The sequence below is a fragment of the Eubalaena glacialis genome, chromosome 1, assembly GCF_028564815.1.
Source record: "Eubalaena glacialis isolate mEubGla1 chromosome 1, mEubGla1.1.hap2.+ XY, whole genome shotgun sequence".
In the NCBI taxonomy this organism is placed as follows: domain Eukaryota; kingdom Metazoa; phylum Chordata; class Mammalia; order Artiodactyla; family Balaenidae; genus Eubalaena; species Eubalaena glacialis.
This window is the reverse complement of record NC_083716.1, coordinates 94,520,344-94,533,168: the sequence shown is the minus strand read 5'-3', so window position 1 is coordinate 94,533,168 and position 12,825 is coordinate 94,520,344. Positions and strand designations below refer to the sequence as shown.

General features: G+C 38.2%; 1 protein-coding gene across 1 annotated transcript in view; it reads right to left on the bottom strand.

The window, feature by feature from the left end:
* Nucleotides 1-12,825, bottom strand: part of LOC133091320 (formin-2-like) — a 345,797-nt gene that overhangs the window by 77,117 nt on the left and 255,855 nt on the right. The window contains 1 exon segment of the mRNA XM_061190473.1: nucleotides 10,986-11,078. Coding sequence (XP_061046456.1) covers nucleotides 10,986-11,078 — 93 coding nt within the window.

Here is a 12,825-nt window from a genome sequence, read left to right as displayed (position 1 = left end):
AAAAAAAAAGTGTCTGAGAGTTCTCCATCCTTTCTTGTTACTATATGTGACCTCAGTTGGTTTCCAGTCTGTGCACTTTCCCTGCAACATGGGACACTACACTCAGGAAAGGCCCTTACTGACATTGAGGAGCAAAAAGCCACTGAAACTGGAAAACCTGACTCCTGATCAGCGATGTTTTCAGAGGAAGATCTTGATCAAAAGGGGGGAATGTAATAAACAGAAACCTCAATTAAATAGAATTGGGAGACCAGAAGGAGGAGTTCTCATGCCCTGTGACGATAGCAGAGCCCAACAGAAAGAAGAAAGACTCCACTTCATTCCTGGCAAAGACTCAGCCAATGAAAAGCCATGGAGTCATTATCTTCTGTAGCCCTTTCCACTTCCTTTTCTCCTTTTTAGCAGTGTTCTCCTTCCCCAGTGGCTGTCAATGGAATGAACAGCCAGAGTGATGTGAAATCCAAGATGGCCACTAGATTCTTCCCAGCTCCTTGGCAAACCCCATTTTTCAGTTTTTGCATTTCTTTCTCCACCATAGTGCATTTAAGATAATACAAGTTATGAAGTGACATTGGTGGGAAGACTTCCACAAAATGGCAAAAACAGTCTACCAGCAATGTCTATCTGACCTTCCAGTGCCATAGCCTTGGAAAAGCATTTTGTCCCCAGAGGCCTCAGACCTTCTCCTTCTGGACCCTTTGAACACCTACAGCTAGACGTCATTCAACTGCCATTTAACAAGAGTTATCAACATGTCCTTGTTCTTGTTCTTGTATGTATGTTTTCTGGATGGGTTGATTCCCTCACAGTGGCAAATAAACTGTTAGAGAATGTTTCCCACTTGGGATACACCTTCCACGATCTCCAGTGATTGGTACACCCACTTCCATGGGCAAATTATACAAACCTTAATGAAAACCTTGTAAACTTCTTGGAATTATCACTGTCCCTATCATCCTCAATCATCAGATAAAGTTGAGAGAGCTAATATGATCCTGAAACTCAAAATTTATAAACTTGCCGAAATTACTGGACTCCCCTCACCTAAGGTATTGCCTTTGGTCTTGCTGACTCTTTGCAGTACCCACTTTGGGATCCATAAACTCCATCCACATGAGACAGTCACCAGCTGACCAATGTCTATTGGCATATGACCTTCTGCTGAGCCCTCGGTGTCTCATACTAGTATGACCAACTACTGTAAGTCATTAATGTCTCATGCTCAAGCCTGTCATCAACAGGTCAAAGAAGCTTTCCTGGATCCCAGTTCAAAGAATCCTGTTGGTCACAGTCTGGAGCCCAGTGACTGAGTATTCTGGAAACATCATCAGAGGAAGGCAGCCCTAAGCCCTGCTGGAAGGGACCTTACCATGTGCTCCTGACCACTGACACTGCTGCAAAACTAGAAGGCACTGAGTCTTGAGAACACAGCTAAAGAAGGCTCCACCTGACATCTGGTCCGGTACAGACACTGGAGACTTCCAAGACAAATTGATGAAGAGAAGTAGCTGACATCATGCAGATTACTTCCACCCAAGATGCCAGATCAAGACTTCAAACTTTATCTAAAAATGAAACCTTTTATTCTTCTTTTCTTTCTTTCCTTTATTCTGACATTGGCCTCGAAAGATAATGACCTCCCTTCAGATTTGTCCTCACTCAGTAAGAAATCTCTAAGAAATCTCAAAAGCAACCCCCAACTTTAGGATAACTTTTTATTTTAAGCTAGGAGATTCTCTTCCCGCATGTGCAAAAAACCTGACTAACCCTTGGCCTGAACAAATAAATGCAGCCATCCCTAAAAATGATGTGCCTCATAAGGTGATGTTAGCTCAACACTTCGAGATGACTTCCAATGCTTATGACTTTAATAAAATCTAGACTTTGGATAAGAAATGGCCGAGAGTTCTCCTTACTACCCTACCTTGTTACACAAATGTGACCTCAAGCAATTTCTGTCCACAAACTTTCCCTTCTATGTGAGACAGCACACCCAGGAAAGGTCCTTCCTGGGACTGAGGGACAAACCACTAGATGTGGAGACCCTGACTCCTGATCAGTAATGCTTTAAAGAAAGATCTTGTTCAAAAGGGGTAAATGTGAAAATTAATAAAGGAAACCTCGACTAAAATTGGAGTCTGGAAGGCGTGCACAGGGAGCTCTCATGCCTACCACTGGGGGTCAATCACCCAAACAGGAAGAGAGGGTCCTCACACCTCCAACGGGAAGGGGCCTCTACTTTCTGGGCAGGTGGAAAGGAGATGTTCTTCCTGCCCAGCAACAAGCTAGGCCAATGAGAAGCTGTCATCACCCTGAATTCTCACTTTCCTGAAATGAACTTTCACTTTTCTCTTGCTGATGACTTCCTTGTCCCACCTTCCTTTCTATAAAAACCTTCCATTTTGTATAACTTTCATTTGTAATAGAGTATCTCTTTGCTTGCCAGATGAGATGCTGCCTGATTCATGGATTGTTTAATAAAGTCAATTAGATCTTCAAATTTACTCAGTTGAATTTTGTTTTTAAAAAATTATATATTTAAAGTTGAGGTTTCAACACCCTTTTAGTTATAAACATGTGATTACAGATTTATGCATTTTTTTCTTTGTTCTATTTCTCTAGCTCAGCTACAATTTATGATGCTTTGAGTAAGGAAGAAATGTTTGGGAGAAGAGGGGGTGGAGGTACTGAGAGTGAGTCTAATGAAAAATCTCATTAGCTATTTCTGATTTATAAAAGTCATAAGGGCCTTAACTTCATTTAATACCATGGAAGGGAACTACTTTTAAAAAATTTTGCCATTCACCCAAAAAACAGCTGTGCTTAAGTTTTAAAATATACCTTTATCAAAATATAATTATAGGAGTAAAAAGGCTGTGAAGGCCAGCAAGAGGGACCTAGGCTCCTATTTCTTTCCCAGCAACCTCAACACGCACAGACATGTAATGGCAATCCACTTCAACTAAGGTCCTTTACAGCCCAGAAATTCGGTTATCATATGCACACTTTGTCCAAAATACAACTTGGATTCAAAAAGAAAGAAAAAAAATTAAAAGGAAAAGAGTGTGCTGTGTTCTGGGAGAAATTCTAGCTAAGCATGAAGTTCCCCAGTGATCTCACTTATCTCATTTTCTTACCTCTTGTTGCCTACTTCTTAAAAAAAAAAAGGCGGCACAAAAGAAAATTTAACAAAAACTGCATAAATAAATTTAAAATAAATAAATGCTGCATAACCATCTGGAGATTACCAGTTAGTTTTCTTCATAACAATGCACAAAAATAAAATCATCACATACATTGGCATAAATTAGAGATAAGCTAATTATAGCAACTTCAATTAAACAGTGAAGTCAAACGCTTATACATCACTTACACTTGTCCCACAATAACTTTTAAAATCATTGCAGAGTTGTACTCTACTTTCTCACTTGCCTTCAATGTCAAAAGCTCAGAAAACTGGTTTCTGCCCATGCCAATCCAAGAAAAATGTTCCATCCAGGAACATGTACCACTATGATCATCCCTGCTTTCTGAAACTACCCCTCACTCTGGGTCCCCCACAACTGCCTCTCTCGGTGCTGCTTCTACTTATCTAATTACTAACACCTGTGGGGGCTTCTCTTCCTCTGTTCACCCCAGAAACGTATTCTCCTCTAGAATTCTATCCCGGAGTCTATTTTCTTATCTTCCTAGGTGATCACATGCACTAAACAATCACCTTGCTGGTGATGGCCAATCCTCCATCTCGGTTCCGCGCCCATGTCTACTGCATACATACACATGCTCACTTGGAATATTCACCTGCGTGTCCACCTAAGGTGATCATGCTAGCCATTCCAATCTTTCCCAAGATCTATCTTCTCTACTCCAGTGATTCATACCACCACTCACCCGGGCACTCAGACCTGAAATCGGGACACCATCCATCACCTCTATGCTCATTTGGTCACCACATAATTTCCGTGCTGTGTTATTAATATCCCTAGATCTATCCTCTCTCCAGCACTGCTACTACTCCCCCAGAACAGGCCCTTCCTTTCTCTAACAGCATGACCCAACAATCTTGGAAGAGGCCTCCTGCCTACAAGTCTGGGCCGCCTCCACTTAGCCCCTCTCCATGGCTGCTAGTGTACCCTCTCTTAAACCTTCAAATCTCTGCTCACGCAGATTCAGGGTAAAGCCCAAGTTCCTCGGCCAGGCTTGCAGATGCAGTGGTGGGTGGGTGTGGGAGCATCTGTACAATTTCTCACCAGAGTATGAGGAGAGATTATCATTAGAGCAACAGGTAAGTGGAACAGGAAGATTGTGGAGGTTCAAGAGAATAAGACAGAAACAAATCTCAGAAATTGAGAAAACTAAATTTACAAGGGAAATGTTACAGCACTGCTGAGGAGAAGTGAGTTCCAGCAGCAGGTGTCCGTCATGACTTAAGGTGACAGCAGTCAGTGTTGTGTAAGGACCACCACCCTGCCAAGAAAACAATGTCGAGCTGCTCTGGTACAAATATGGGCTTAATGAGGGTTGTTGGGCTTTCGCCTGGTGAGCAGGACAGTGTATACTATGTGCAGGCATTTTTCCAGGTGTAGGGATACAGCAAAAAGAAAAGCAAAGCTGCTCTCTTAATGGACCTTACATTGTTTAGGGACGAATAACTAATGCAATCACAGAGAATGTTAAATGTTACAAAGAATATAAAACTGGCAAGGGGTGGTGAGAACATTATTTATTCACACTATATTCTCAATTCTCCCAACGATGGCACTCAGCTGGCACCATTACAATCAGTAACTGCCTTACAGTGGTAGGACTCAACTCTAAATCTGCCTATTTTAGGGCAGAGGTGAGGGACATTCCCAAAGAGGTGTTTAAGCAGAGGCCATAAAATCTTGTCTTGAGCAGAATTGGAAAGATGGGAGTGCAAAAGGGGGTGGATCGATGGATAACTGGGCCAGATGAAATCAGAAGCTCTTAGAGTGTGATTCAGAGACTAAATGGCTGAATCACAAGAATAAGAGAAGTCTCTATTATATTGTGAGAGCTAATGCAATTAAAATGTTTGGCCAGCATTGGGTATAGTCTCTTGGATTGTCTGAGAGAGACTTTAGCTTTAGAAAATGAAACACATTGAAAAGACTTTGATGGGATATTAAAAAACTTGAATATATCTGTGTAAGGTAATCTGAGCACAAAGGTTAATGTAAGAAAACACTATTATAACTGAGGAAGGCCTAATTATAAACAAAGATTTGATATATATTATTTGTACTAAGTTGGAATGCATTTTTTAGTGTATAAATTTAATTTTAGAATTTTGTCCTGATAACTAGAAAAAATATGGCACAAAAAATTGGCCATATTCTTAGAGAAGTGTATTTTGAAATCCACTGTTTTCACTATATGTCACTGAACACAGGCTCATGAGCAACCATGTTAAAGCCGGACCTGTTTTTCTTCCACATTTTAGACACATTTGATCTACATAAGTTTTTCCAAAGGATTTGCTGTTGTCACTCTCTGTCTTCCAGATAATGTACAATGTAAGGTCCTATAAGACACATACATTTTCTTCTTCACTGCTGTGACTCAGTACCCCAAAGAATGTCTGGGCGGATAGGAGGCATTCAAAAAATATTTCAACCATACAACATTTGAAGAGGACCAGAGAAGAAATAAAAGGGTAACTGAAAGTGCTGGAGGTGGAGACGTGAAGAAAGACTCACATAATTATGGTTAATCTAATGGTAAAAAGGTGAAGCATTTCACACCTGTAAGAACACACAGGTTACTATCCTTATAAGAGTTATGGTTTCATTTATCATAGATAAGTATAAGAATTACTAATGCCTGAATTTCATACTAAAGGGGATAAACGTCTTCATGGAAGACTGGTGAAATATGAATAGACACTTATCAATTTAGTGTGTCAGGATACAGTCTCCCATGCAAGTGAATGCCAGACAAATTCTGAAGGTCTCTACCCACCCTGGGAATCATTATAATGATATCAAAAGATATCAGATATAGCTGATCATGTGTGGTTTGTGAGCACAATTCGTAATTCCACCTGGGGTGCAAAACATAATTTTGTTATTCATTCAAAAAAATGACTTAAGATGGATTCAAAAGAAAATTTCAATACCTGGTCTATGAAATACAGATTCAAAGCATTATATATGGGTGGTGAATTTTGTCAAAAGCTTTTTCTGCATCTACTGAGATGATCAAATGGACTTTCTCCTTCAGTTTGTTAATATGGTTTATCACATTGATTGATTTGCATATATTGAAGAATCCTTGCATTCCTGGGATAAACTCCACTTGATCATGGTGTGTGATCCTTTTAATGTGCTGTTGGATTCTGTTTGCTAGTATTTTCTTGAGGAGTTTTGCATCTATGTTCATCAGTGTTATTAGCTTGTAGTTTTCCTTTTTGGTGGCATATTTGTCTGGATTTGGTATCAGTGTGATGGTGATCTCATAGAATGAATTTGAGAGTGTTCCTCCCTCTGCTATATTTTGGAAGAGTTTGAGAAGGATAGGCATTAGATATTCTCTAAATGTTTGATAGAATTCACCTGTGAAGCCATCTGGTCCTAGGCTTTTGTTTGTTGGAAGATTTTAACCACAGTTTCAATTTCAGTGCTTGTGATTCATCTGTTTATATTTTCTATTTATTCCTGGTTCAATCTCGGAAGGTTGCGCTTTTCTAAGAATTTGTCCATTTCTTCCAGGTTGTCCATTTTATTGTCATATAGTTGCTTGTAGTAATCTCTCATGATCCTTTGTATTTCTCCAGTGTCAGTTGTTACCTCTCCTTTTTAATTTCTAATTCTATTGATTTGAGTCTTCTCCCTTTTTTTCTTGATGAGTCTGGCTAATGGTTTATCAATTTTGTTTATCTTCTAAAAGAACCAGCTTTTAGTCTTACTGATCTTTGCACACCCATTTATGACAAAAAGACTCCAGAAAGTAGGCATAGAGGGAACTTACCTCAACATGATACAGGCCATATATGACAAACCCACAGCCAACATAATTCTCAATGGTGAAAAACTGAAATCATTTCCACAAGGATCAGGAACAAGACAAGGTTGCCCACTCTCACCACTATTATTCAACATAGTTTTGGAAGTTGTAGGCAGAACAATCAGAGAAGAAAAAGAAATAATGGGAATCCAAATCGGAAAAGAAGAAGTAAAACTATCACTGTTTGCAGATGACATGATACTATACAGAGAGAATGCTAAAGATGCTACCAGAAAACTCCTGGAGCTAATCAATGAATTTGGTAAAGCAGCAGGATACAAAATTAATGCACAAAAATCTCTTGCCGTCCTATACACTAATGATGAAAAATCTGAAAGAGAAATTAAAGAAACACTCCCATTTACAACTGCAACAAAAAGAATAAAATACCTAGGACTAAACCTACATGAGGAGACAAAAGATCTGTATGCAGAAAACTATAAGACACTGATGAAAGAAATTAAAGATGATACAACAGATGGAGAGATATACCATGTTCTTGGATTGGAAGCATCAACATTGTGAAAATGACTATACTACCCAAAGCAATCTACAGATTCAATGCAACCCCTATCAAACTACCAATGGCATTTTACACAGAACTAGAACAAAAAAATTTCACAATTTGTATGGAAATACAGAAGACCCTGAATAGCCAAAGCAATCTTGAGAAAGAAAAACGGAGCTGGAGGAATCAGGCTCCCTGACTTCAGACTATACTACAAAGCTACAGTAATCAAGACAGTATGGTACTGCCACAAAAACAGAAATATAGATCAATGGAAGAGGATAGAAAGCCCAGAGATAACCCCACGCACCTATGGTCACCTTATCTTTGATAAAGGAGGCAAGAATATACAATGGAGAAAAGACAGCCTCTTCAATAAGTGGTGCTGGGAAAACTGGAGAGCTACATGTAAAAGAATTAAATTAGAACACTCCCTAACACCATACACAGATATAAACTCAAAATGGATTAAAGACCTAAATGTAAGGCCAGACACTATTGAACTCTTAGACGAAAACATAGGCAGAACACTCCATGACGTAAATCACAGCAAGATCCTTGTTGACCCACCTCCTAGAGAAATGGAAATATAAACAAAAATAAACAAATGGGACCTAATGAAACTTAAAAGCTTTTGCACAGCAAAGGAAATCATAACAAGATGAAAAGACAACCCTCAGAATGGGAGTAAGTATTTGCAAATGAAGCAACTGACAAAGGATTAATCTCCAAAATATATAAGCAGCTCAATATCAAAAACACAACCCAGGGGCTTCCCTGGTGGCGCAGTGGTTGAGAATCTGCCTGCCAATGCAGGGGACACGGGTTCGAGCCCTGGTCTGGGAAGATCCCACATGCCGCGGAGCAACCGGGCCCGTGAGCCACAACTACTGAGCCTGCGCATCTGGAGCCTGTGCTCCACAACAAGAGAGGCCGCGATAGTGAGAGGCCCGCGCACCGCGATGAAGAGTGGCCCCCGCTCGCCCCAACTAGAGAAAGCCATCGCACAGAAATGAAGACCCAACACAGCCATAAATAAAAAAATTTAAAAAAAAGAACAAAACCTTAAAAAAAAAACACACACACACAACCCAATCCAAAAATGGGCAGAAGGCCTAAATAGACATTTCTCCAAAGAAGATATACAGATTGCCAACAAACACATGAAAGGATGCTCAACATCACTAATCATTAGAGAAATGTAAATCAAAACTACAATGAGGTATCACCTCACACCAGTCAGAATGGCCATCATCAAAATATCTACAAACAATAAATGCTGGAGAGGGTGTGGAGAAAAGGGAACCCTCCTGCCCTGTTGGTGGGAATGTAAATTGATACAGCCACTATGGAGAACAGTATGGAGGTTCCTCACAAAACTAAAACTAGAACTACCATACAACCCAGCAATCCCACTACTGGGCATATACCTTGAGAAAACCATAATTCAAAAAGAGTCATGTACCACAATGTTCATTGCAGCTCTATTTACAATAGCCAGGACATGGAAGCAACCTAAGTGTCCACTGACAGATGAATGGATAAAGAAGATGTGGCACATATATACAATGGAATATTACTCAGCCATAAAAAGAAATGAAATTGAGTTATTTGTAGTGAGGTGGATGGACCTAGAGTCTGTCATACAGAGTGATGTAAGTCAGAAAGAGAAAAACAATACCATATGCTGACACATACGTGTGGAATCTATTAAAAAAAAAAAAAAGGTTCTGAAGAACCTAGGAGCAGGACAGGAATTAACATGTAGACATAGAGAATGGACTTGAGGACACCGGGAAGGGGAAGGGGAAGGTGGGACGAAGTGAGAGCATGGCATGTGCATATATACACCACCAAATGTAAAACAGATAGCTAGTGGGAAGCAGGTGCATCGCACAGGGAGATCAGCTCAGTGCTTTGTTTCCACCTAGAGGGGTGGGATAGAGAGGGTGGGAGGGAGACGCAAGAGGGAGGAGATATGGAGATATATGTATACGTATAGCTGATTTACTTTGTTATACAGCAGAAACTAACACACCATTGTAAACAATTATACTCCAATAAAGATGTGAAAAAAATAAAAAATATTATATAATATAATCACATATGTGAACAACTATATGAGTGACACACTCATTAACGTTTTAGGATGTGAAATCTAGCAAATTGTTTGACTTCTCTTTTAATGAGTTATAGAATTAAGGACTCCTTTCTACCCATAAGCAAAAAAGAATATTCCATAAAATTACAGTTTCTTGATCCTAAAAGTCCACTGCATGGAAAAACCAAAACTCATTTCATTCATCATTAAGAGCTGAGTGAGCTGTCAGGCCCATCTAATTTGTAATTACAGGACACTGATTTCAGTCAAGTACTATTTAAGAATCCACGGGTAGATTTTCCACTCTAAGTTACGAGGACCTGAGGAAATGGAAATGACAATCACTCTGATATGTGACGGACCAAATTTCTGTTTCTATTGTCATGATTATCTTAAATGATTAAATGGTATTTTCCCATCTAAAAAAGAGCTGTGCTTAATGCTGTATCAAATTCCAGCATAACTCATTCACTGTATATCATCATTAAAGACACTTGAGCAACCTATAAAAACCACAGAGGATGGAGCCAGTCTTCAGAGCACTATTTGGCCTCAGTCTCAGGCCATGTCAGTCTCTGGAGAATTCCTAAAAGAGCAAGAACCTTCCCAGAGCATGGCCTGATATAAATCTGATCTTCAGAAGATATGTATATAACTTTCCAAAGCAGAAATGTTTGGAGCAGTGAACGTTTTGATATGTTTCAAGGATTTCAAACAGCAATAGATTAATAGAATTTTTTATTAAATTTTTTTTGTTTCTTTAATAGTGTCTGAAATTTCCCATCACTGCTTATTTCATAGGAATATAGGAAGAATCAATAAGATAACATTTACAAAGTTTTTAAGGTCCCCAGAAAAAATGTGTTAAATATCCAGGGGTATGTATATATCCTATAAAAGATAGAATATAATGTTTTGATGATCAGAAAATCATCAATATACCTTGTTTTGAGCACAATGTTTTGACAAAGCAAATAAATACCAGGTTGAACTGAAGTCATAAGTGTAGATAAAACTTAAAAGAATATCTAACTTTCTATCACAAAAAGATAAAAATTTTAATGCCTTTAAAAATATATGCTATTTTATAAAAAAAAATATATATGCTATTTTAACTAATAACTATTGTATTTGCTGTCATTAGAAAAACAGCAATAATGAGTATTATTCACAAAACAGCATGTTTAGCCAATTGCTTGTCTGTCACAACTGTGTGATTCGTGATTAAACATCATTTATTTTTCTGTGATGTCAAAATAATCCCTTTTAAACCAATGCATATTTTTCAAAATGCCTTCTACCTTTCTGCTGAACAGGGAGGGAAATGCAACATATCTCTTCCGAATTTACCTTGAATAATAAATTGTTCCATGTTTTCTTTGAATGGCTGGATGTGCTCTTTTGAGGACACCTGGTACACTTTCCCCGCTTCAACCTCACAGGCTGAAATTAGAAAGAGACATTGTTCAGAATGTCACACTGCTAACACTGCATTAAAACATTTAAAAATATATATTAACTAGTGTTAGAAAATCCTGCTAACCACGATAACTGACATATGCATCTACACATATTTAGAAATATCCAATGCTGACAAAAGGTTTCACTTTAGGGGATTGTAAAAATAAACTTAAAAAAATTAAAGTATAGTTGATATACAATATTATGTTAGATTCCGGTGTACAACATAGTGATTCGATATTTAAATACATTATGAAATTGATCACCACGATAAGTCTACTAACCATCTGTGACTGTACAGTTATTACAATATTATTGACTATATTCCTTATGCTGTATATTAAACCCCATTACTCATTTAATATTTTATATTAAATGTAAGATTATACCTCTTATCCACTTCACCTGTTTCAACCATGCCCTCACCCCCACCCCAGCAACTGTGGGTTTATTCTCTGTATCTATAAGCATCTTTCTGTTTGGTTTGGTCATCTGTTTTGCTTTTTGGATTCCACATGTAAGTGAAGTAATACAACATTGGTCTTTCTCTGTCTGACATATTCCACTTGGCATACCCTTGAGGTCCATTCATGCTGCCTTTGTGCAAATGGAAAGCTTTATTTTTCATGGTTGAGTAGCATTCCACTGTGTGGGTAGGTGAAATATGTGGGCATATATATACACACACACATATGTATATATATGAAACATGTATACACACACATATATATTATGTGTATGTGAAACATGTCTTCTTTATCCATCCATCTATTGGTGGATACTACTTAGGTTGCTTCCAAATCTTGGCTATTACAAACAATGCTTCAATGAACATAAGGGTGTATATATCATTTTCAATCAGTATTTTTGTTTTATTGGTATAAATACCCAGAAGTGGAATTGCTGGAACATATGGTAGTTCTATTTTCAATTTTTTTGAGGAATCTCCATACTGTTTCCCACAGTAGCAGCATGAATTTTCACTCCCAGCAACAGTGCACGAGGGTTCCCTTTTCTCCACATCCTCCTCGTCAATACTTGTTATTTCTTGTCTTTTTGATAATAGCTATTCTAACAGGTGTGAGGTGGTATCTCACTGTGGGTTTGATTTGCATTTTCCTGATGATTAGTGGTGCTGAGCATCTTTTCATGGGTTTGTTGGCTATCTTTTTGTCCTTTGGAGAAATGTCTATGCAGGTCCTCTGCACAATTTTTAATTGGATTGTTTGTTCTTTTTTTATATTAAGTTGTATGATTTCTTTATATAATTGGGATATAAGCCTTTTATAAAATGTATTATTTGCAAATATCTTCTCCCATACAGTAGGCTGTCCTTTCGTTTTGTTGATGGTTTCCTTTGCTGTGCAAAAGCTTTTTTGTTTGATGTAGTCCCATTTGTTTATTTTTGTTTTTCTTATCCCTGCCTGAGGAGACATATCTAAAAAATCATCCCTAGGACTGATGTCAAAGAACATAGTGTTATGTTTTCTTGTAGGTGTTTTGTGCTTTCAGGTCTTATATTTGAGTTTTTAACCATTTTGACTTTATTCTTATACATAGTGTAGGAAAATAGTCCAGTTTCATTCTTTTGCTTGTGGCTGTCCAGTTTTCCCAAAAGCATTTATTGAAGGGGCTGTCTTTTCCCCATTGTATATTACTGACTCCTTTGATGTAGATTAATTGACCATGTAAGTATGGATGTATTTCTGGGCTCTCTAATCTGTTCCAG